At 40.6% G+C, this 26,738-nt stretch overlaps 1 protein-coding gene across 4 annotated transcripts in view; it reads left to right on the forward strand.

Moving 5' to 3' along the window:
- The window catches only part of robo3 (roundabout, axon guidance receptor, homolog 3 (Drosophila)), a 172,167-nt gene that overhangs the window by 57,380 nt on the left and 88,049 nt on the right, over positions 1-26,738 (forward strand). The window contains exon 1 of one of the 4 annotated variants that reach the window (XM_086307899.1): positions 15,601-16,147. The exons of the other annotated variants lie outside the window; for them this stretch is intronic. Coding sequence (XP_086164025.1) covers positions 16,084-16,147 — 64 coding nt within the window. The 5' untranslated portion in view covers positions 15,601-16,083. Of the gene's footprint in view, positions 1-15,600; positions 16,148-26,738 lie in introns of those variants that run through there. 4 annotated transcript variants of the gene reach the window in all.

Consider the following 26,738-nt stretch of genomic DNA (forward strand, 5'->3'; position numbering starts at 1 on the left):
GGCTTTTGGTACATGGACTTTGGACTTCACCCATTCATGCAAGCACATTTTCTATACGTTATTTTCTACATAGGTGCTTTGATTCTGACATTCACACACATTCATACTCTGTTGGATGCATCGGAGAGAAACCTGGGGTTAGTATCTTGCCCTGGGGCATGCAGACTGGAGCTCAAGGCTAACAACCAGTTATAAGTTTCTCCTATTGACCCTTCTACTGCGCATAATTGACATAAACAAAAATATTAAATAGTTTGAAAAAATAAAAAAAATATGACTTGGAAAATGTTGTTGGGGCAATCGTGGCTCAAGAGTTGGCAGTTCGTCTTGTAATCGGAAGGTTGCCGGTTCGAGCCCCAGCTCAGACAGTCTTGGTAGTTGTGTCCTTGGGCAAGAAACTTCACCCGTTGCCTACTGGTGGTGGTCAGAGGGCCCGGTGGCACAGTGTCTGGCAGCCTCGCCTCTGTCAGTGCGCCCCAGGGCAGCTGTTAAAAGTTACAAATAATATGAACCCAAAGAATGAGATAAACTGTCTAGTGGTTATTTTCATACTCTCACTGTGTCAGTCGAAGCAGGTGACTAATCTTTTTTTCAAATGAGTCGTGGCTCTGACATCAATGAATGAGTTGCTGCAATGAAAGAAACTGTTCAGTCTTGAGATGTGACACAATGTTTCACAGTGACACTGATCTGTAATCTTTCTCATTGCTCTGTTTGGTTAAGGAATCCATTTCTGAGTTCAGATTGGGCTTTTTTTTCCTTCATGAGTGTGATAATCAAAGTTTGTCTGCAACTCTTAATAGGTGAACAACTTTTAGAGTTAGTCTAGGACAGGTATTAACATGTGAACTATTTTTTTACATTTGCTTTACAAGGCTACTTCTACTATTTGGAATCAGTGCCACTTGTATGAAAAGGTAGTGGGGATATAACATCCAGTTGGTATAAAGAATTAAAGTCACTCATAATTCAGTTACATTCAATTCAGTTGTATTTAAATTGCACCAAATCACAGCAACAGTCACCTCAAGGTGCTTAATATTGTAAGGTGAAGACCCTACAATAATACAGAAAATGACCCCCTTTGAGTAAGCACTTTGGCAACAATGGGAAGGAAAAACTTCCTTTTCATAGGAAGAAATCTCCAGCAGAACCAGTTTCAGGGAGGGGTGGCCATCTGCCACAACTAGTTGGGGATGAAGGGAGGAAGACAAGACAAAAGGCATGCTGTGGAAGAGAGCCAGAGATTAGTAATAAGTCATAATTAAATGCAGGGTGGTGTATAAACACATGGTGAGTGAACAGGGGTGAGAGAAGGAGAAATGCTCAATGCATTATGGGAATCCCCCGACAGCCTTAAGTCTATTGCAGCATAACTAAGGGTGGATTCAGGGTCACCTGACCCAGCGTTTACTATAAACTTTGTCAAAGAGGGGACGTTTTAAGCCTAATCTTAAATGTAGAGGGTGTCTGTCTGTCTGTCCAAATCCAAGCTTAGAGCTGGTTCCACAGAAGAAGGGCCTGGAAGCTGAAGGCTCTGCCTGTCATTCTACTAGTCCAGTCTAGAAGTAATAAATGCATGAACTAGTTTTTCAGCGTCACTCTGAGACAGGATATTTCTAATTTTAGAGATATTGCATGGATAGAAGAACACAGTCCTACATATTTGTTTAATGCGTGCATTGAAGGACATCCTGCTCAAAAATGACTCCATCTGCATAACAGTGAAAATGTATGCTACATCTTTTAATGATACTGGCTAAAGGAAGCATGTATAATGTAAACAGAACTGGTCCACACACTACCAGCTAACACTGTGTCTTCAAAATGCTAGAAAACTTTTAAGTACAGAAACCAATACTAATACTTTTATCTTAATCTTTTATATACATGTGACATTTCTGTCTGTTTGCAAATCCAACTTTTGCCCTGAATCTTTTTGTACTCTCAGGAAGGTCATACCTAAACTAGTGACCAACTATTGTTTTGTTTGTTTGTTTTTAAAAGGAAATCAAAGGAAATTGAAAAACTTTAATCTAGCATGAAATATTCATGAAGCATATGGTGTAAATGTATACAGCGAGTGCGATGAACCCTATCTGCCCTCTTGAACACAGGCTGGATAGGTGCGTACTGTCATGACAGCATAGTCACAGAACTGAGGAAAAGGTAATGGAGTCGAAATAATGTCCAACAACAGTTGCATGAACAGCTGTAAGGTTGATTCATATCAGCTGTTGCATTTATTGAAGAGGCCGTTCTAAGCAACTTCAAATGTGAACTCCTTCCCACAGACTGCCCACCTTTGCTCTTTGGCCTGTCCAGCTGGTCCAAAGCTCAGGCTAACAGGTGAGCAGGGCACTCACTGCTCCAACGACCCATTACACACAGTCTGTTTAACAACTGCCAATAGCTCATTACCTGCATGGGCTCTTTCACAGGCATACAGTTTTAACATAAGCTGCTGACTCAGTGCTGCTGTGCATGGTGGGCATGAGGACAGTTGCTCACAAATGTTTAATGTTTTTTTCCTAAATAACCAAATACATTTTAAACAAAGCTGAATAGTTTGCAATCATTTTCCCAGAGGGACTTTGTCAGAAGATGAAGGCAACACTAACTGTTAAAATTAAACCTCCCCCTATTCCCTCTGAAACATTATTCCCCCTCATGGTCCAGCCTTGGATACCATCCCCCAGTGGCCCTCATTCACTGAAACTTCAAACCAACTGTCTCCCTCAGAGTGATGGGCAGGGGGGCTATTGTTTTGTGATCAGCCAGAAAGTCAACACACAAGAGGATAGTCTGCTTTTGCAAGACACAATCACCAGCACATTATGGCTGAATGTAGTTCCTGGGGTCGCTGCATGTCCCTGGTCGTGCAGGAGGTATCATAAATAAAGAGAGATCCAGGAGAGTGAAAGAAAACAATGAGCCCCCAACCCCCTCCACCACCTTCCCTTGCTTCCAGTACTGTCTCTTCTCCCTATCAGCCACAGGCACATTGTATGTCAGAGGGCATGGTGGGGAGAAACTGAAGCCAAGAACAAGTAAGTAAGGCTAGGAGAGGAAACCTGGATCTCTGTAAGCCTGGTGTGTCCTGTCCTGGTCATTGTTGTCATCATTAGAGACAAAGAGACAGGAAACAAAGGCAGGATGAGAGAAATGGGGTCTGGCAGTGGTATATATATAAACGTAAATAATGAAAATAAGATTTTGTGTGTAATTCTTCTTGCGCTTTCTGCGTCAATCATGAAATTCATAAATCCAGGTTGGGTTGGTTTAGCTGTGATAGCTCTGCTGCACGGGGGCACAGGTAATCCAGCAATAATTTTCAGCGAACAAGGGATTGTGATTTCTCCCCCCGTCAGGGAAAGAGAGAGCCGAAATCATCTGTGAAGGGCTTTCTTCTAGTGCAGCGCTGCCTATCCTACAGCCAAGCAATGTCCTTGCTTTCACAGGGATAAAGCCGTCTCTGACAATGATGGGAAAAAAGAATTGCTGATGGAGAAGAAAGAGGCTGAAGTGAAGCAGTGATGAAAGGGATAAGGCTGAATTCGTGTGTGTAGGTGTGTGTGTGCGACAGCTGAATAGTTGCACCTTTGTGTGCGTCTTTATGTCGCTGTGTTTCCATTGACACAGCTACATTTTTTAAATGTAATGACCTTAATTAATACTTTATATTTAAGGTTAAGTTCTGAATCAGTGGAGGTTTTCTAGCACAGCACTTATGTATGTTTTTGCAGTAACTTCTAATTCGTATGTCTTAGTCTACCCTCTTACATATATTTCTTTTTTTCCTTTTATGAAATACTGTGAAAAACCTATTAAAAAACTTCACATAGAGACACAGCTTCCGTCCTCACACTCGTCAGCATACTAATGATGACTAATGATGAAGTGGTTCTGAACCTGAACAAACAAAAGACTTTTAATGCATCCATGTGCTTTGGGCTGCCTCATCCTTCTCAGTCTTTTTTATTATTCCACTATTTGGCCACAGAAGCTGAAGGTCAGAATAGTTCATGGTTTAAAAAAGGTGAAATCTTTTGACTTCCCAAATTGGACTGGGAAATTACATGTGTGCTGAGGAAGCTGCCAATTTTCAGCAGAACATTAAAGAGAGGTGAAGACAATAACACTGATCATCTCATTACGGTCCAGTGACTTGCTTGGAAGTCTTGGGTTCTGACGTTCATGTAAATGTGAGCTTGATATCTACCATCCATCTAAACATCAATGGAGTCCAAATACACACAATCATTGTCCTGCCGCTTCTAATTGCAACAGCCTCCCCCATGAGGACAAGGGGAAGCCTCAACCAGAGCGGAGTGAGGGACAACACAATGTGACTGACAGTGAAGCACACATTACTCATTATGTTTTTTAAAGGTAGTACATTGCATTAGAAAGTAATTTGTTGCACTGCTTAGTACATTACTGCTGCATTACACCTAACATGTACTGTCCCATAATTACCATTTAACAACATAAAGCTATAATACTACGCACCATGCTGGTCCTAATGAGGACAGAAGCTTTAGTGTTTTAGTTTTGAGCCAAAGCCTGCAGCAAATGTGAAAACGAGCTCAAAGAGCACTTCAACTGCCACGCTGATTGAAAAGTTACAGGTAGAAGCTACAATGCTGTATTAAAGATCAGAGTCTGACTGTTTGCCTGGAGAGAGCACACATTCAGCTTTAACATCACTCTGGGTTTTTCCCTACTTTGCGTTAGCATGCTGTCTTTGCAGATGCACAAAAGTCAGTGTGGTGTTATCAGCAGCTATCACTAGCCTGGGCTTATTTTACCATCACATTCGTCTCCTTCTATCCAATGAATTTACACTTACTGCCAATTTTTCCAGCCCTCTAAAGTGTAGGTCAGCTGACTGTAAGGCAAGTAAAGAAAAAAGGTACTTTGATAATTGTTTTTCCTTATCTGCTGATCTTCAGATATGCACAACCTATGTAGCTCAAGTAGTATCTCTAACTTTATTAAGTGATTAAAAAATGTGTAACATACTCACCCCCATCTCACTGGTTATCTGCAGGAAGGATTTGAGGACTGTAGATGACCTATGGGATCTGCTGTTAGCATCCAGGTTTCAGATACCACTGATGGGTCAGAATTGTTTTGACAGTAAGATGGGGATTCAAGCAACACTGGTCCGATGGTTTTAATGCTTTGGTTTATATGTGTATATAAATTCCTTCATGAGATTAAGTTCTCTTGGGGAGCTAATTGGAAATATGTTAGCATAAACCTCTGGTACGTCTTCATTATTGGAGCTTTCATAATCCAGTCCGTCTGGTACTCACGGAAATGTCATTTGTATATTATTGCAATATTTGTATAATGCCATTTTTTGGATAGTATTTGAATAAAAAAAATTAAATGACTGACATTCTACTTTCCACCACATGATAAATGCTAATGCAAAAACAAACTTCTTCAACATGCTAACGCCGTTAGTATTCATACTAACAGTGCTGTCATGATATGAAAATGTAAACCAGTCATTTCCAGCTGTTTTCCCTTTCGAGTGTTTGGACTAGGCTCTCACTCGTTATCTCACGTTTTCCCCCTTGAGACAGTAACGCTTAACCCTGACACTCTATTTGGGGGTTTGAGGAGGAATGTCGGTGCCATTTTTCCCAGACTTTTTACATTTGTTCATCAGACAAGGAGAGCGGTATGGAAACGAAGAAAGCTTCTAAAGGGACCTTAAAGGCTTATTCAAACTGGAGATGAGAATAATAAGAGATTATTGCAGCATGAGTGCCTCTTAAATTCATGTATTTGTTGGTTATTTGGAGCTCAGGGTTTCATAGATCTGATTTCAGTTCCGGTAATAAAATTATCTCTCTTCATCACAATGTAGACTCCCGCTATAAGTTTCATAGAGAGAGAGAAAAAAGCTATGTAAATAAAGAGAAAAACAAATGGAGACAGAACAAACTATATGTAACTTCTGGCAGCACGTTTAAACCTTACAACAACAAAACAGCAACAAGTTGACACATAATACATTTACTCCAACCCCAACATCCTGAGGGAATACTTATTTAACCCAAGTGGGAAACTACATTATGAAATTAAGTTTTACCACCCAGCTACATATATAACATATGTACAACTAGGGATGGGTATCGTTTAGGTTTTATCCGATACCGGTGCCAAACCGGTACTTTTGAAACGGTGCCGGTGCTTAAACGGTGCTCGAACCGGTGCTTAAAGAATGGAAAACACAAACTTTGTCCAAAAACCTCTTATGTTTTTATTTTTAGCAGTCCCTTTTTTTCTGCAAAATGATAACCAAGTTAGCCTTTTCTGTTGATACAACATACCTCCTTTGGTTGGAATTGGTGCTTAAACAATGGAAAACACAAACTTTGTCCTAAAACCTCTCATGTTTAGCTGGGTTTTTTTTGTAAAAAGATAACAATGTTAGCCTTTTCTGCAGCTATAGGGCATATATGGTATCACTCTATCAAACTAGAAGACAGCCGCATGTCACTACGATGGTGTTTATTAGTTCACCTTACATGCATTAATGTAATAACGTGGTTAGCCTACTCAACGTAAATTACACACGAACAACATTAAGCGACTCACCCAGAGAAGAACGGCTGCTGCTGCCATCATCATCCGTCATCATTTCTGCTACACTGGCAGGGCTAGGGGCCAGGACTCTCCTCTTCGGGTTCTTGGGGGATGTTGCTAACTCCGGGTCTGATAACAGGCACCACACCCGCAGTAGATGTGCTCGGTGTGAGCTCTTGCAGCAAGCTATCAAATACGGTGCATTTCTCGGCTTTTAAAAAAATGCTATACGTCGCCAGGTGTTTCATCAGATTTGAGGTGTTACCTCCTTTGCACAGTATCACCTTAAAGCACTTGTTGCAGGCTGCTGAGTTTGCATCTTTTGCTGTGAAGTACAGCCAGACTTTTGACCGCTTCACCTTGGGCATTTTTAATCTGTAGCTCTGCTCTAAAAGGACGTACGTACCTGGGCCTGCCTACTATCCTTGGAAAGTTAAAATGATTGGCTAGAATTCAAAGTGTATGACATTTCAAGAAAATAAAGCACCGAAATGTGCGCTGCTTTTCGGTCTGGTTACTACCGGTAACTACCGGTATCTGGTGCCATTACCCATCCCTACGTACAACTGAAAGCGCTTGGTTCCACAGTTTTCTGTGCACTATTTCTACAGAACATTGCTCTTTATCTGGTTGACTCATTCCTACTGATGTGTACTAGTGACCTCTTTTTCTAGGAGATGACCTCCCAGCCATCCATGAATCCTGACAAACAGCCTGGACTGTTGTCTGATCAACTGGAAGCTGGAACTCCACCCAATATAGAAGGCAAATAGAGAAAATAGGGCAAGTAACTAGTGGTAGAATGAGTGGTGACATTATAGGTGTATATAAACTCAAGAAAATACTCTGACCCATGTGTCCTTTTTCTGGTGGGACTGTTCTCAGTAAATCCAGAAATGCTTGGTTGTACAGAATAGTTCTGTGGTCTGGAATGAGTTGTTCCAGTCTTCTTCTAAAACAGTTTGAACAGTTCTGCTCATCTCTGACCGTAGGTAAAGCTCACGTACAGTATCTTCATAGACAGAGTATTAGATTATTTTGCATTAATTACACGTGTATGCTAAATTTTCATGGGAATGTTTCTAAATGAAATATCAGATGATGTATTTACAAAAAAGTAAAGAATCTCAAACTCATGGGTCAGTAATCTCAGCAAACCACTACAGGAGTTACAAAAACAACCAAAATGTATCCAGAGCTTTATTTTTGATGAAGAAACCTGAAGAAATGTAATCAAAGAAAGCATTAAGACCACAATCAACTGTGAGCACTGCAGTCTGAAACCAAAGTGGTCTGAATAGCATTGATCTTCCCTCCTGATTGCACATGTGCTGTCATGCTCTTTCATTTTCATTCACAGTGACCTTTGACACAATGAAGGTATACTTACAAGTCTTATTTGATCTGTCACTGGAGGCTAGGACTGGCAAACAGTAAAAGGCTACACTTTTAGTGGACCACTGTGATATTGTATGCACTCAGCATTGTGCTATAGTTTGCCATCTCCCATTAAAATGAGAATGTCTGCTGTGAGTGTTATTTTGCTTTATTAGATCAATTTTCGGTTCTAACAAATGAGCTAGCTGTGTGTATTCATGGTGTAATTACTTTCCCTTTCCAATTTGCCAGACAACACAGCTCTGTCCTGGAAATATAATGGGTTACTTTGCATGAAACATAGCTAAAGTAATAACAGAATATTAGCTTACCTCTCCACAGGAGTCCAGTGAGATGGGGGGTCAAATTCAATGCAGGAGACTGGCAGTCTGTTCGTAATCACTGTGTAAAATCTAGCATTGTCTGATCTGTCTATGTGTGTGATTACTGCTCCCTGGAAGTGGATATGATGAAACAGGAGTATGAAATGGCAAATTATTTCAGGTTGCAGTCTCTAATTTCAGTCACACAGATTTTGTTTTTGGCTTCCTGGTTGCATCCTCAGAAAGATGTATTCTGCAGCTCTCTTTACAGCAAAATTGGTTTCATAAGGTTTTTTTTTTTAATCCTTTTTAGACTTTTAAATTAATAATATCCAATTGAAATTAGTGAAATTATTACTTTGCTAGTTGGAAATACTATGCATGTTACTGAATCACTGCCTTTTCTTTCCTTCATGTAGTCCTACTGAAAATAAGGCAGCTAGCTGCTAGGCATGAATGGCTTCTGTCACACACCGTAACAGCTGGCCGGGGCTGCCTGTTAACGGCAGGTAGGAGATGGAATGGAGTCGGAAGAGCTTGTATGTGGAGGGGAGACAATTTTGTTCAGGCTCTCTAGGGTATGTGTGTTGTGGGGAGGGCCATAATTGCAGTTGCCACTTCACCAACCCATCTCCCCGCTACCCTGCCACCTCGCAGCCCCAGTGCAGAATGGGAGAATTGGAAGAGTCATTTCATCTCACAGGAAAGGAATGGATGGGAGCTCTGTGGGGTGGGGAAGCAGAGGAGGCTAAATTACAGAGCAGCACAGTGCGCTAGCCGGCTGTGGGCTCTGACCCTCTGTCCTGACACCACTTGGTGCCTGAGAAAAAGACTATTTTGAACAAGGTGCGCATCTTCTGCAAGAAACTGCAGAGGTCGGGCACAGTTGCATCCTGCATAACTTCATACAATCCTATACTGCAGTCATGTGAAAATTGCATTGTTCAGTATAGAAACATAAATGACTTTTTCACGGTTTATTTGCAAATATATTACTAAATGTATTAATAAAAGAACAGCAACAGTTTAAAGTCATGAACAACACTTGTTACTACAAGCTTTGGCTCTAAAACTGACCACATCACAGTAAGTCCAGTCTTGTCAGGTCAGGTAATGCCATTCATTACTTGCCATTATACCAATAAGCTCTCTCAGCTAAACCACAGGTGGGGGCATAGGAGGTCTCTGCTACACAGCCAATAGAGACAACAAACCAGAAATATAGACACCAGACATCTTTGACAAAGTGAGGAGCAGCGAGCTTGTTTTTGTGTAGGAGAGAGCAACAAAATGAATATCATGATGTGTCAAAGATAAGACATCTTTTAGTAACAATAGGCTGAATTTTATTCCAGACATTTTAGAAAACAAGGAAATATGTTTCCAGTGAGGAAAGTGATGCATCAGAGGCAACATCAATCCTCAAAACACCTCTCCAGTGTTCTCAGGAATCAGTCGCTCAAGAAAAGAAAACCATGGTTTAAACAGCCACGGCTGTTCCAAAACCCAGTGGAAGAGATTAAGTAAAGAGGAGAGTAGAGTGACACCAATGCTGTAATATATTTCAAGGTTTGCTGAAGCTCTTACGGCTTAGTGCCAATACAAACGCATTCAGGATTCCTCCATGTCCTCGTCATCTCACAAATTGAAAGGATAGCCAAGTCATAAAATGCAAAATTGTTGTCCGTCATTCAAAATAACCGCTTTTATTACCCATTTTGGTCCTTCATCATAACCAGTTTCTGCTGTTGGTGACCCATTCAGCTACTGTCTTCAGAGAGACATCCACACAGCTTATAGTACAAGTGCCAAACCTCATCCCCACTCATTACAGAATACAGTCAGTATATGAAACCCACTGGATGGTTAACCCCAGCAGATAAACAAGAGCTTAATGTTTGCTTTGACACCACAATCTGCCCCTCTCATCATAATGTGTGGTGGCAAACAGACGGGACGCCCAGCCCTGTCATATACCCCTATCAGTTCGTATATATGCAGAGAGCGTTGGAGAAAGCAGAAGGTGCGTCTCGCTTCACAGCCCTAAAATTAATGGTTGGGGCGAGGGGTGGGTGGGTGGGGGGGGGGGGGGGGGGGGGGTGCTCTCAATATAGAGTGATGGCAAAGAAAGAGGTCTCTGAGAAGAAGTGGAGATAAAGAAATGGATTCTTATAGGAGCAGAGACAGTAGAGAGACAATAGAGCTCTAGTCTAAATGGCAATCCACTGGATCTCTTGCCCATATTTCCTTTTATTCACACTGTGGGACTGAATCCAAGTTGAGAAAAGCCAGCAAGAGAAACAGGAAATTAGTTGCCCACCTAATAGCTGGACTGCTTTACCACCTCCCCCTCGTATTTTTTTCCTCTTTTTTCTTTTCATCCCTGAGGGAAGTTGGATAACAGCCATTCCCATTGAAAGGTGGATCAATAAAGAGATATATTGTCATCTTAGAGCGCCACCCTCCTAATCAATTAATCTATACTAGAATTCGTTCATTGGATCCTCTTGAGGGGGTTGTCCTCTTATTACCCGCTATGAGTTTAAAAAAAGGTGCAGACATATGGGGGTCTCATTACTAGAAATGGAGAAGAAACCTTGAAAAGGTTCAAATGTCTCGTTATAGATGCAGATGATAAGCATTTAATGGCATTTCAAGGTAACAGTGATTTCACCACGAGTGGGTCTGCCTACCGAGATTATAAGCAATAGTCTTAATGACTTATTCTCCCCGCTCTGCTGCATCATCAGATATAGGGGCATATGCATGTGATTCAGAATGTACAGAGTGCCTCGTAGGCAGTGTGCCACTGATTCCATCTTAATAGTCTGTTATTTTCTGCTTCAAGTTTTGGCTATTTCCAACTTAAAAGTGTTCTCTCAAGGTTAGCCTTTCAGGGATTTTAAAGGTACTTTAAAAGATGAACTTGCATTGTTGAAAAAACATTTTTAGCTTTAAATCAGAGCTCAAGTTTGGGGCAGCTAAATAGCAATTATTTTAAGCATTTGCACAATGAATTCACAGAAGGCTAATCTCTGACATCAACAGCTGTGGGCGTATATATCTGAGAGACTTTTACTTTCCCTCTTCCTCAGCTTTATCAGCTCTTGTAATTGTCGGCATGCAAAACTGCTCCTTGAACACTCCCAGCAATATCAGGACTGCCATCACTGTTTTTAATACATTAATGGTGATTTATAGCCAGGAAGGAAGTGGTTCTGGTAAAGGATGTTGGCCATTTCTCTGTGGGAAGAACAATACATCAGTTCATATGGTCTTTTAAGCGCGAAAATAAGGAAAATCTTTTTTGCCTTCCAGTAACGAACAGGAGAAAATTATGTTGGCAAATTCGAGAAAAGAAAATACCAAGGTTTGCCATGTGTAGCGCTCCATCTTTACATCAAAAGGTCATGAAATTAGATGAGACGACCCAAGACAGAGAGATGGAGGAAGGCTGTGAAATAATGTGACAAAGAACTAAAAGTACACATGCAGCTAATTTAAAAAGCAGGAAGTAAAACTAGGTTAAAAAAAACAAAGCAAAGCAAAACTATCCTTCAAAGTTAAACAATAAAACTGTACAACAAAAACTGTAATTGGCAGCACAACTCAAAATATAATAAGAATGCTCATCTCAAAAACACAACCACACCCTGGGAATATCATATCATGTGGACTATCAGTGTCTCAATGTCTACTGTGTCTTTATTTGTTCAACTCTAAAAGTGGAAAACTGGAACACAATGCATATGATGAATATAATGCATTCTTTAAAAACACAACAATAAATCCACCTATTGTACTTACAATGGTCCTCTACTAGCCATGTACTGGCTCCTTAAAATGACCCCCTATTTTAAAAGACACAAAGAAAGAACAAAATATGTCATTTTCCATTTAATGGACATCTCCAAGGTCACTTATTGTTCTGTCCTCAGAGTCAGTCACATCTATAGACATCCTTGGACAGGAAGTAATACATTTCTACATGACACTTCATGAATCATCAGGTTTGACCTACAACAATGCTGCTTAAAGAAGAAGGATGAAGCCAAAAGAAATTGTATACTTTTTAAGAATTAATCTGTCTCCACAACTACTCAATGCCATTGGGACAGCTTCATATACTGAAAGCACTCTTTAGAAAACCCTTCATGGTGAGAAGTGCAAGAGATTAATTTTCCTTAAAATGACAAAGCACTGATAGTTTGTTGTTTGCATCACACATGCATGCAAAATGAGCTCTGTCTCATCTTAAATAAACGAATAGACTTTTAAATAACAAGTCTCTTTCCTTTTGATTATTTTGGAGCTTATATGTAAATGATATGTGTGTGGTACGTTGGTCTGAAAGCCTGATTTGGTTTCCATAAATTGATGTTTGGGGGATGCTTGATATTTCTCACTCTTCTGAAAGGCATTTGAAAGCCATTCAGAGTGGAACAGTTAAACAGCCTGCAGAAACAGTGCAGCCTCGGCCAAAAGAGGGGAAAAAAAGATCCTTCATACATCATAGGCTCCTTTCACTTAAAGTCATTAGTTTATTTATAAATATAGGCTCAGCTGCCCAGTGCATTACTTAATATGACGATACGTTTGTCTTGAAGCGTGCTTGCCATGTGCTGAATTCAACTCTTTCAGTGGATCTGTTCTAAACAACTGTGGAAACACTCTTTTTTATTTGGATTGACATTTATTGTTTGTAGATTCCAGAGACTCTGTTCAAACACTGGCTGGTCTAGAGGTAGGGCAATGAAAAGTCTCCTGCCAACCAAACCATCAATTAGCCTCTATATATTATAGAGGCCGTCTTTTCCTATGCTGCCAGGAATTCCAGGAAATGTTTTAATGCTGGCATTTCACAAAAGTTGACTCTACGTGGCCTTTACAATGCTTTCAAATGAATAGCAAAAATTATGCCCTTTCCACACGCAAATCTTTGTGCGTGGAAAGGGCAAAACTCTGTGGTCTATGGCTCAGCTGCAAATGTGTTGCACAGCACCAATCCACACTGATGGGCTGTCATTGTAATTCAGTTCCTAATGTGGATAATTAGTCTGAATTCATGGAGTGCTTGATTCCACTGACAGCTATGCCAAATGTTTGATGAAAGCACCAAAGTAGCGGCATCAGTCACAGACAAACGGAAATGCGTTTAAGTGGAGGGCCTCATCATGTTTTATTCAATCACAGAGCAATGCTCAATTAATCAGTTTCTGCAATTAAATTAAACATGTACATGCATAAAACATGAAAGAAATATCAGGGGTGTTTAAGTGGCGCTTGCTTCTCATTTTTCCTGTTAACCCAAAAAGAGAGAATTTATTTTCAGCTCTCTGCAGCAGACACTGTGACCTTACTGATGTGGAATTATTTCTGTTTCATGCAATGCTGAGAACACAGCGAGACAGAATGTGTTAAAGCTCAACTTAGTATGCGCAGCTTGATGCAAACCACCATTCAATGCATTTCTATAAATGTCAAGAGCTGTGTGTTTACCAGGTCTTTCTGACCCCTAATATTTATTCAGCTCAACAGCACTCTAGCCAATCATTCCTTATTGCAGAATTGTGGCTCTTAAGTCAAGTTTCATTGGCTGCAGTTTGCCGTATCTCCTGGCACATGTAATATTGCTTTTCGCTTTCCATCAGTTGCAGGCAGAGCCTGTGCTCAGATAAATAGTGACATTTTGCAGCAGTGTGGGGGGCTTGTTTGCATCTTTTAGTGCCTGAGTCATTTCTATCGCCTTATTTGTATACATAGCATCACAGTCGGCACAATCAAAGGTCGTACACATGTAAGAGAAATTTGCATTTGGATTCAAACTATTGCCAAAATTATTTATGCCTGTGTGTTTAGATAACAGCCATGAGATAAAAGCTGACATTTGCGCCTCATTGAGTATTATGAGTTCAGTTTAAGAAAAAAAAAGGTGGTTTCTGAATGAATGCAAAGATCATGAATCTTTGCAGCACTACATTAGCATTCATGCTCTTCATAGCGTGTTCAAGGATGCAAAATATTCATATATATAACTATATAGATGTAAGATAAAGTGTCCAAGCTGTCTTTGATTGCATATTATACATCTGGACTTTTTTGAACAGCATGGTGACTTCTTCTCAATGCTGAGGAAAATTCACAGCTTAAGTGGGAAACATCTTACCAGCGCATGGAGGACACAGAAACGGAGTAACAGAGACAAAGTACAAAACTGTTTGGATTACTTGTGGGATTCTGTATTGGTTACTCGTCTCTAATCTTCATCTAAGTTACAATTATAGCCAAAATACAATCTGACGAAACACTAACCGTATCTACTTTTCATGTCCAGATCAAGCACACTGAGTAATCACCCACAGTAATGGCTGAAAAAAAAAAAAACAAGTAAATATTTCCATTAGTAACTTTTGCCATTTTATTATTAATCCAGGCAGATGTTATGGGAGTTACGAGAAGGTTCACAAACGTTTTGCTTCAACTGTAGTTGCCTCTGTTGTGTCTCTAAGACCCTGAAGTTTATTTAAATCTGAATTTAACAGAAATGACTAACTGGTCATGGTCCTATCGTGTTTTGTTGGTTAGAAGGTATACGAACATTACATACATAGCCTGACAAGGTTTCACTGTAATGGTCCCTCGGAGGCTCCCGCAACATACGCATTGAAATTGAGCGCACTGGCCCTTTAAGAGAATGGTACTGGAGTGGTAAAGTTAGTCGGAATTAAACAAGGATGAACCGGAGGCATGCTGAGTCTGCCTTCAGCATACTGTTACAGCAGGCTGGTGGTTTTGTCACAGCTTAACTGAGATGTGCTTTTGTTAATAGTGTAGATTCTCCCTCTCTCTCTGTGTAGATAGATAGATAGATAGATAGATAGATAGATAGATAGATAGATAGATAGATAGATAGATAGATAGATAGATAGATAGATAGATAGATAGATAGATATTCCGGAGTCGAAACTATTAGATGAGGTGCCATTCAACCCTGACAGGTTGAATGATTTCTGTAACCAATCATTCACATTTTGTTAGGTCAGTCAGGACCTGCCGGCTCCACTGGCATTAACACAGCTGTTTTTTAATATTCATTTTCCAGTGATTACCCTCTTAAAGATATGCTTCTCTAACTTATCAATTTATAATATAGCCGTAGGCATTGCATCAGGTTGCTTCATCAGAATTTTATTTTGAAAGCACAAGCGGAAGCCGGTAATGCCATTGTGGCCACTGTTACCGTGGTGCGCTTTGGCTCCGGGAGCGCACTGTTTGCTGCTGAGGCTCAGTGCTGGTGGCGGAGCGACAGAGAGGGACGGAGCAGTGACACACATGGAGCTGAGCTTTTAACAAAGTGGACGTTTCGTCCTGGTACGATGACTCCGGCTACTTTGGGGCTGTTTTTCTACAGGACTAAGCCCTGATGAATGTTTCTCCTCTGTTAAAAACAAACAAAAAGAGGAAAAAACGGGACTCATTGACCGGGCGCCGCCTTCACCTTACTCTCAGCCGCCCCTCCGATCATCACCTGCAGCTTGCTTTGTACGACACTAAACGCAGATTTTGCAGAAGCGTTGAGGGATTAAAGTTTGAACTTATGGTTTATTTGTAGAGCGCCTGAGATGCTGCCTGCGGAGTCCGCTGCTAGTTGCTGACATTTCATACCATAGGCTGGCGCTCATTTGTGGGTCTGTGTGGAAATTATAAGTGCTGCTCCTGCTGTTTGACAGCCTAAAGACTGCCACCAACCTTATCTACCTATGTGCACATTTGTATAATGGAGTACAGTCCGGCTCTGGTTCCCTTACTGGTTGTATTTGCACTCGGAAGTTTGGCATATGGTAAGTTTTAAATTGCTTATTTTGTGGTTATGGTTATCAAACAAACAAAACACTTGTACAATGTCCGTTATAAAGTTTACAAAGTTACTATTTCACATCAGTCAGCTGATCTTGTAGGAAGCCCCCTTTATGTCAGCATTTGTGCATAAGTGAGTAATCCTCCTAGATGATGTCACTTAAAAGGCCACTTAGGAACAACAGACAGCAGAGTAGCCCATATGCAGCTTTACTGTGTGACCTGCCCAGGGGATACTGGATTATCACCAGCATCTGCTCCCCACAGAAATCTGACTTTGCTGGCTCATTTATCTCTAGCATTGGGCCCATTAGATGAATTATGGACACAATGCAATTGTGAAACAAAAACCCTTCAGTTTCTTCTCCACTACTGTAAGTGAGTGTGGCAGGGTTGAAAGTTTGAATCCCTCTGTGGACAGCATTGCTAAAAAATGCATGCTTTCTTGCTACTGTACAAGGTTTGGTGGAAAAAGCCTTTACCAGCTGCTGCTGCGTGTAAAATGTTAAGCAGCTCCTCTATGTCCCAGTCTGTGTGGTGGAGAGTACCAAACAGTGTAGGTTTAAGTGTCACCGAATCCCTGGATATAAATGTATGATGCACAATATTGGCTTTTGTTGTTTCATGACTCTGCCTTCAGATGTATGCATATGGTGCTTTTGATTTCAGCTTTCAGAAGCGAAATCTGCCACATACGCACACTACGAGTCATAGTATGGCTCTTTCTTGTAGACATCAGACACCTCTGGGATGATAGAGATATGTTTAAACGAGACTGCTGGATCCTCAGATCCTCCATCAATCACACGTGTATAACTGAAATTGCTGCCAGTTGGCTACAGGCTCTTTGTCAACATGCATTCATGTCTGTGTTCAGCACAGATGAACCTCCATGTGCGACGTACTAAAGCAATGTTTTTTGACACAAGTGGGATGATATCGTTTGTGTCAGTGTGGTGTCTTTGGGCCCAGCCCCACTGCTGAGGCTCCCTTTTACAAGCCTGTAAACATTGCCTATGAACTCAGCATCTGTGAAAGTGCTCCTTCACTGACTCCAGATGCTCCTCTGGGACTATAAAGGCTGGATTAAAGCTGCTTATTTTCACTTTAGCAAACACATGGTGAGTTAAAAAAAAGAGAGAACTGTACTGTTTTTAGCAGCAGACTCCCCCCCGTCGGTAAATTTACATTTAAATGTGTGTTCTTGTCACACTCTGATACTGTTATACAAAGTGGCATAGATTAAAAGGAAGAAGAAGCTTCAGATCAGTGCCAGCACAGATATATGTGGAGAAGAAGACGCAATGAAGAAGAGTTTAGGAATGATTCTCCATCCCTCGTCTTCGTGTGAAGGGGCCGTTCATGCGGAGCCAGAGTCACAGAGTCTGGTCTCAGACTGTTTTTCCAGTAATATGACACTGGAATCTGCCAATCACCGCTGTCACTATCAGTCACCTCGATGACCTCAGGAAACTCTTCTCCAATGACTGTCAGTGACTCATGTGTTTACAATGTACTTTATTGATGTGACTTCAAGGCAGGAGCTGAAAACAGCTGCTTTGTTGCAATGTGGATGTCCTCACCAGACTAGTTGCCAGATGAAATAGCCGACACCAAACCTAGATAACCACTCTGTAATTACAGTCTGAGCACACAGCTCAATTTCCTTTAGGGAGGGAAGTACCGTGGGGTGTAATGTGGCTGAAATAGCACAATTACCGAGATGGCCATTGTTTAAAACCCTTTCTTCTGTTTCTGGCAGTTGTGCATTTTGCGCACAAGGTTTTTCAGACATGCTGTCAGCCTCAGTGAGTTACAGTGGAGGAGGTTTGGAGGGGTTTAATGGATTGATCAAGGACAGTTTGACAGGAGTTATAACTGCTGCCGAGATTGTATTGAGATGTCTGAGTAGTCCTCTTTAAAGTTGGGGCACAACCACTAGATCCTGGTGGCAAAAAGACCAGTTCACTCTAAAACCAAAACCACGTGAATGACTAAAGTAAAAAGATGTGTATTTTTATTTTTCCGAATTTCTAAGATGTGTCCCACAGAGATGAATGTGCTGTTTGAAAAATGCTTTTTGCACAAACCCATGGACGTACTAATGGACACTGATACAAAACAGTTCTTGTGAATTCTGTTGGCAGTCAGTAACCAGTACAGTGTTTCAAAAATGAGATAGCACCGTTCCATTTAGGTGGCTATTCAGATGGAAGCCCAGCGCGAGACTTTTACCAGCTGCACTCCACATTGTAAACCTAGATTTACTTTGTTATTTTTATGTTACAGTCATCACTGCCGACTGGAATGGCTCCTAACAGCGCTCCAATATGCAGTAGCTCATTTTGTTTTTGCTTTTGGAATATTGACAACATTCCTTTTTCTGCAGAAAGAAAAAAGACACAAAAAGCTTTGTAGTCATTTCCGAGAACAAACATGCACTCGCACAGTGAGCGTACCTTCCTCCTCCCCCCACCTGCCTGCCCATCTGTTCTGCACAGATCAATTAGGCTGTCAATACATTCAAGCATGATGCACTGAAATGAGGCACAGTGTAGCATTCAAGCTACAAGAAGATCATAACTTGCGCCGGTTGAAAAATAACACTCGAAATCGGGGCAAGGAACTAAAACTCCTCCTCCTGTTACCTCAGAATCAGCAGCGTTAATCATCTATCCACTTTCTGAATCTTATTTGAGTAGTTTTGCTTTTTTTTCAAGCTGCTGGTCAACCAGTTCTAGAAATGAATAATAAGTAATGCTAAAAAAAACATGAGGTGAATTTGCGTATGCTAGTCGTTGAACAGCCGCTTATTATGCGTACCCATGATAATAGAATTTCACAGTCACAAATATCCATTACACATCAGATTGACTGCACCTCATGATGCATTAATAACAAGTTATTTGTGTACTGGGCTGTAGTAAATAAATAAAAGCACTTTGTAAACATGTCAGTGGGGTGTTTTTGCTCGTTCATCTGCAAACTAAGGCTTGCGCTCCCTCTCTTAATGGCACTGCTTATTATCTATGCTGCATGTTCCTACCACAGCGAGCCAAAATCAACAAACACTGAGCTCCTTCTTCATCAGGCATCAAGGGAAAGGACTTAAACTCATCTCTATTTAGCAGCGGGTGCTGGCAGGCCAAGTTACCGTAGCACTCCCTACTCCTTGAAGGTCTCAAGTGCAACTGCCTTTAGGGCCCAACACAGTATACCTAAGCTTCCAGCCTTAGGCTGCAGACAGATGGATTACCCCTAACATTAGATTTCAGACAAAGATATCTCAAGTACAGTTTTTGAATAATCATTTCACTTAAAAAGGGAAATATGTTATCCAAACCTACCTGCCCTCTGTGAAAAAATAATTCTCCCTTAAATATAATAACTGTTTGTGCGAATTGCATTCAGGCTGGCAGTGAGACACAAATCTGAGCGCACAGCCCATTGCTAGTCAGTGGTGCTGACCTTCAGTTACTTGGATGAGTGACAAAACATTTCTCCCATATGAACACATTCAACTTAATGGGATTTGCTTACCTGGATGATTACCCATATGGAAAAGATATATATAAATCTTATAAAGTTTGTATCTGTCTTGTGTGAAACTTGTATGAAAAGCATACAAGAGTGAAAACAGATATAAGATCCCTAGAAAAATTATATAAATGAAACTTGTATGTTTTGGATACTTACTAAAACAATATATGAAAGTGGCCATTTTCATGAGTAAATCATATAAGCCTTATATGATTCACTATATGAAGTAGGCCACATCTTATGCAAGTCTTTTATAAGTTTTTACTATTTCTTTTCCATATGGGTAAGCAGTGTTTGCATTGTTCTTACAAACACTTACACTCCTCATCCTTTTATCGCTTCAGTGTCTGACTATCTGTCTAATAAAGGGTGAGGTCATCATGAAATCTGACTGGTGAAGCAGCCAGTCAGATTTCATGTTTATCCTGTTTATGTTATCTGCCGATGTTTGAAGCAGTGACATAACTCTGACTGCTGGAGAGTCAAAGAAAAAGCCCGTGGGTACTGCCACAGCTGTCAGAGCAGTTACTCAGTGCTGTGGATATATTTGTGAGTCTGGCACTCAAAAGCTCTGCATGAGAAAAAGCCACCTGATAATGGATTATTTTCTACACGGATGTGTCAAGGTGATGCCGTAGTAGCCAGAAACTGACAGCTACTGTTGATGATTTAATGGCAAGGTAAAAAACTGACAGGGACAACTTTTTTTTCTGACGACGGTGTCGATACACACATCGAGTTGGGGATAGGAGGAATTTGAGTGTCTCTATGGCTGTTTGTTTGCCCTGGTGGGTGATTGATAGCTATGACTAATTGACTGATTTCTTTAATAGGCACCTTACCTTCACCTCAAAAACCTTTTGAATTTGTAGCACTTATAGAAGTGACAGCAGCTGGATGTTAATCCAGCTCTTGCTCTTTACAGCTTTTCACTTCATGACTTAATGATACATCAGGACCAGTGTTACTTGAAATGTCCTCAACAGTATGTCAAGGCTGCATCTTACCACTTAAATAAAGGGTCTTGGAAATGTGTATCATATATGATTGAGCTAATTGCTATCATGGTCTCATGAGCTGTTTTTTAATAATACAGGCACTCTCCATGTAGATTATTTCATGTTTGACTAGCAAGCTAAGAGTCAGTAAAACAAAATAAAACCACGCACCGTAGTTTATTTTTGTCATGTTAGTGATGTCGTGGATCCTCTTCAGGAAGTCGTTGTCTCGACCCTTTCCTCCCTCAAAATACGATGTGGTGTGATGTGTGTTTTCAGAGAGATAGCAGCCAGCCTGCACATTTGTGTCTGTTTGTATAAGGGGACACACATCCAATAGGGGCTAATCTTGAAATATACTGTTGTGGGACAGGAAACCAGTGGCATTTCCTCACTGATGTGTTTGGCCACCCACAACCAGCCTTGTTCCTGTCTTGGAGTCCCCTCGAGGATTTCCTCTTTGACACGACTGAGAGACTGCACCTTCGTCAGCGATCACTAATGGACAGATAATTAGAGATAATGAACAATCGTGCCATCATCATACAGCCTTTCTGGAGCCAAACCATCCACTAACTATCTCCATGCTTATATTTCCCACCCACCTACCCCCGCTCTGCGCTCATCACAAAGAGCACTTACAGTGAAATGGGATGAAGTGTGGGAGTTCAGTCACCAAATACAGTTGCTGTTCTCTTCTTCTTTCAAAGCTTGAAACCGCTTTGGTGGAGTGAGCAGAAAACAAAATCGATGCTTGTTACCATCGGGCTGCTGGAGCTCCAACTGACAAGGTCTGTGATAACTTGAAGGATGCTGGGCTGGAAAGAATAGTTTAGCTGAAACATCCCCCACATTATTATGATCATTCATACCAAAATGTCAGGTGGGGTCTTGTATGTTTCAAAGTAAACAGTAGAAATGTCAATTTTTAAGACATTTCACAGCCCTTCAGTCTTGTTTCTGTAGGTGGAAGTAAATCAAAGCTTAATCAACTTTCTAGTCTCTCAGGCATCTTGTACCACCAGGAACATTTTTAGTGGGAAAATGCTTTCTTCCTGTTGGAGCAGAAAATGCACTTTGCTCTCAAGCTTCTGCCTGGTCAGCGTGCACGAACATCCAGCTCATACAGGTTCTTCACCAGAGGAAGAGGCTATACTCACAGGGCCATTCTCACTCACATTTCCATGATCCCTGCTTTTCAAAGAAAGGAGCAGGACGAAGCAGCTTCGGCCCCTTTCCCACCAAACTGTTCACGGCCTCAGCAGAGACAGTATAAAAAACACAGAAGTTCCTTTTCCAAAGTTGACCCCACTCATTTAGATGCTTAGCATCAACACGGGCTCAGTTAAAGCCACTTTGTATTGTCATGCAAGTACTTCATTTTATGTTCCCCAGAGGGTTAAAGAGTACAAAGCTGGAGGAAAAAACTGCAGCTTGCCTCGTTCGCTGCTGCCAGTTTAACTTTGAATACACATTTCCAAATCACTTCCTGCAGCTTCAGTAAATAGAAGGTGGAGGAACTGTAAAACAAGAAATCTTTACAAAGAAAAATAGGAGAGGAAAAGGAATTACAGCATCTTCTTCACTCCACTGTTCCCTCTTTAAAGATTATTACGCTCCCCCTGTTAGCCAGTCAGAGGTACTTTTATTTCAACAGAAAGAGACTTTTTCTAACCAGAAGGAGCAGACTCTGGAGGGAAGGTCGGTTATCTTGAGCGCAGTGTGAGGGTTAGCTCATCTTAGGCTTAATTTGACTTGCTAAGGCAGAGCCTGGGTTAATCTGTCTTCTTTACCACAAATCACCACAGAGCGATAAGGAATGCAGTGTTTGATGTATTGCAGTATTCTGATTTATTTTCAAGTCCTTCACATTGAAATGAAAGGCATTTCTCAGCCTGTCTGGTTTGGAAGACTCGCTGGGCTGGAGTGCCGTCCACGTTTTATGTCCTTTTCCCTCCAAGGCCATCGTCAACCAAACGTTTCTGATACATACACAGTGTTGTTATGTATTTCAATAGAACTTTTATACCTAACTTCCTTGCTGCATTTTCACAGCACTTTATAATATGAAATTTACAGATACAAGTGAGGTGATCGGGCCATTGGTAGAAGTTCAGTTATCACATATTTTGATCCTTTTTTAATTTATTTATTGTGTTATTTATTATACTTTTGCACATAGAAATGTTCTAAATTTCATGATTTCAGCTTGTTGCTCTAGTTTTTATTCATAGTTTAGATTCTTTTAACTTGCAAACCAGAAATAAATCAATTATTAATTGCGAAGATTCTTCTTAGTGAGAATTTTCTTTGACAAACTAAGTAAAGAGCGTTTCAGAGCTCCTTACATGGTTTTCCATAATATAATATTTGTTTTCTGTGTGTCCTATAATTTGACTAGTGGACTGGATTCACGCTCCACTAATGCGCTGAAACCTTCTGTGAGTCGCTGTGGTTTGCTCAGGGGTGGGCTGCATGCTGGAGACAGCTTGTACTTATGGCTGCAGCGCAAGATTTGTGTTGACCTCAAGATTGAGCCTTGTACAAATATCAGACAAAATGAGGACCCTTCTTGGATTTGCTGCATGAGTCTGACCATCACTGTGCCATCTGTGTTTGGAAAATGCTGTCAGCAATGGGTGATGTGCCTTCAAATCAAAATCACTTTAGAGCACAATTAGAGGTTCTGAATTAGCTTTGATTCATTTTCAATTAATTGTCCAGGTGTTCTTGAAAGATACAGAATAGATATCTTTCTACTTTATGTCTTGGAAGACGCCAGTGGTGCGGTGATCAAATGCAGATCAATCATCAGCCCCAGTCTTGTACCATTTGGACAGATCCCGGGTTACTGGGTGTTCTGATTTTTTTTATCATTTAAGAAGAAGTAAATGATGAAAGGTCTCTTGTGTTTGTTGTGCAATAAGGCAGGACTGGGGCTCGGAATCAACTGTAGATATCTGTGATTTTTCTTTTGTACTCCTTTTAAAAGCACAGGACACACCAAGACATTTATTCTTGTACTAGATGAGACAAAGTTCTAGCTCGATACTTTTTCTGGCTCCATTACAGAAAGGACATTGCAGTGGTGGTTGGTGCTCCCCTCGGCTGTTTTCTTCCCAGTTTTTCATTTGTTTTGTGAACTCACTGTCCTCGCTATTTCTCCGTCACCCTCACGGGTTTAATTAACTCCCCCTGTTTGTGAAAATCATTGAAGATGTTTGAAAGTTTCTGCATTTCTACTGATGTTTCAGGATATATATATTTAAATATATATGTATATATATATAAACCCGTTGCCTACTGGTGGTAGTCAGAGGGCCCGGTGGCGCCAGTGTCCGGCAGCCTCGCCTCTGTCAGTGCGCCCCAGGGTGGCTGTGGCTACAATGTAGCTGCCATCACCAGTGTGTGAATGTGTGCGTGAATGGGTGGATGACTGGATGTGTAAAGCGCTTTGGGGTCCTTAGGGACTAGTAAAGCGCTATACAAATACAGGCCATTTACCATTTACCAAATATTCTAAATACAGAGTGCTTTCTGGGCTGAGCTCTTGGATTTTGAGTCTGGTGCTTCAGATTCATCAGGTAAGAAGTGAAATTTCATGCTGAATAGGACGAATTATTTCCTGGAATAAGCACCTTTGTAGTTACACCAAGTAAGAATCAAGTTACTGTATCATCCCACTTTACAGCTGAAGAAAGGCTGTTATGGAAGGACATAAATACTTACAGACTTAACTGTCTGTAAGTATATAAGCAGGGGTGGGAATTACTGAAGTACAAATACTGCACTTAAGTGTTTTATTTTTTGGTACCTGCACTTGAGGATTTATTTAAGCGCCTCGAGGCGACTGAATTCATTTGATTTTTACTTACTACACTTTGAGAAAGTTATCCTTATTTTCTGCTCACATTTTCAAAACAGACTTGCTACTTTGTGTTTAGCACATTTGAGGAGAGTTAATATTCTACATCATTGTCCACCTTCCAGTCCAATTCAAATCCAATTTTTAAGGAACAATAACACATAAAAGAGAATCCTATAGACGTAGGAGGTTTAAGAAATCATTTACTGTACATTTACTTGCATATCATTTACTGTACCCACTCATCAACAATCCAGAGATGTTCTGGTTGTGGTGCTTCAGTATAGCTAGTGCTACAGAAGAGAAGCGAACGTAAAGGGAGTAACATTTTTAAGTGGCAGGCAAATTCAAATGCAACAGGTTTCCTAAAATTTCAAAATACATAATCGCATATATGTTAACATACTGACATGTAAAAAAAATTAGATCTGATTTATTTATTTCCATTTATTTTACTTTTAATTTTTATGGTAAAGATGTCCAACTATCTGCTCTTTGAATTACTGTGATGTAGTAACAATGCAGATAGACAGCACACCTGTAGCACATTTGTAGTTGATTAAACCTGAAAAAGAAAAACTCCACTAGGTTTACCAGAAGCCGCGATTGATCACAGCCCTGCCAGCATTATCACTATAGGCTAATGAGTTTGTAGATGCAGTGAGGGTGGGGTGTTGGTGGGGGGTTCCCCTCATAGATGAGAGATTACAGTTCATGCATCAGAAACAGTTCAATTAAAGACATTTTTCAGACATAGTTTTGAGAGATATTTGCAGAAAGTGAAGTAAAGATAACAATAATTGGAAATATTAGAAAGTCTGGTTGGTCTAGATTAGTGTCAGCTGATACAGATGTAGGATCAACACTGACCTGAACGTTTGGTGAGTTAAAAACTTGATCTGAATCTTTTAGACACTCAAATCATTTGTCAAGTGTAGTTATTTACAAGTCACAACAAGTGAATTAATAACTTACTGTACTTAGTTGCTTTGCCCTCTGGGGAACAGACTGCATTATCAACCCTTCTAACGTGCTTATAAGGTGTTTCTCTTGTCTCTTCTTTATGTGCTGAGGCTAGTATATCAGCAAATAGCTGATATCTTATATATTGCCCCCACTAATGTATTGGTTGGGCTCAATCTGCAATTCTCAGTCTGCCAGAAATGTTACTACTGATGAACTGTTGCCCATACCTGTTTTTGGAGAGGATGACATTAAGGAGCCTGAGATTTTGCACTTAGATTATATCCACATGTTAATTTGTTGACTTTTCCTTGGTTACTCCCAAGAATTTACCCTTTGTCTAAATTTACCCTTCATTCAGCAGTGTAACAAAACAACACTGCACAGCCTTTATCCTTACATTGTACAGCGTTACATAATTCATTATTGCCAATAGTCCTGTTCTTTAGCCGTGATGAGAATGTCTTGAAGTTTCTCCTGTAGATGGGATGTGGTGACTGCAAAGCTGCAGAAAGTTTCATATTGCATTTCTTGTATTTCTTTGTCCAGTTTTTTAATTAGGAAATAAAAACAATTTTCGCAACAGGATCTAAACAGGAACTCTCACACAGTATCTGTTTTTGATTTGATAATTTAGACAGTATTGCATCTTTTCTTCACTCTTTGTTAACCAGACTGCAGTTCTCACAGGATAGACTCCTAGAGCATCCCTGTGGCTTTATTATCTCACATGTATCATTGAGAGTTGCTGCCATCCTGCTGTATTACACGATGGACGGGAGCTAATAGGTCCTTAGAGGGCCCAGACGTTCCTATTAGAAAGTCTTCTCAAGACAAGCAGTCAGACTGTCGAGACTCCAAACTGTCCATTTAACCTGATTGGAGTTCATCTTTTCCAGCCTTGCCCTTATCCGTTACATACCGTACGTCTACGCTCACTTTGAGCTCAGTAGCTGAGCAGTGCTGCTTGCCTTAGAAATTCAAATATCCTTGTATGCATAGCAGTGTAGTCATTTTCTGTTATGTTGATCTGTAACCATTTTGCCTTTCTGTAACATCATATCTACGTCAGAATCAATGTGGGTATTGTATACGCTGAGAAAATGACATTTTCCCATAATACTTGTTGAAGATTTCTCAGGTGCAGTGACAGTTTGCTGTCATCCTTTCAGTGGAGCTGTAGTTTTCTGTGTGACATGCCACATATTC

Source organism: Aulonocara sp. 'chitande type north' Nkhata Bay, linkage group LG10, assembly GCF_057382095.1.
Source record: "Aulonocara sp. 'chitande type north' Nkhata Bay isolate Kocher_YH1m ecotype deep benthic linkage group LG10, A_spYH_male_GT1.1, whole genome shotgun sequence".
NCBI lineage: Eukaryota > Metazoa > Chordata > Actinopteri > Cichliformes > Cichlidae > Aulonocara > Aulonocara sp. 'chitande type north' Nkhata Bay.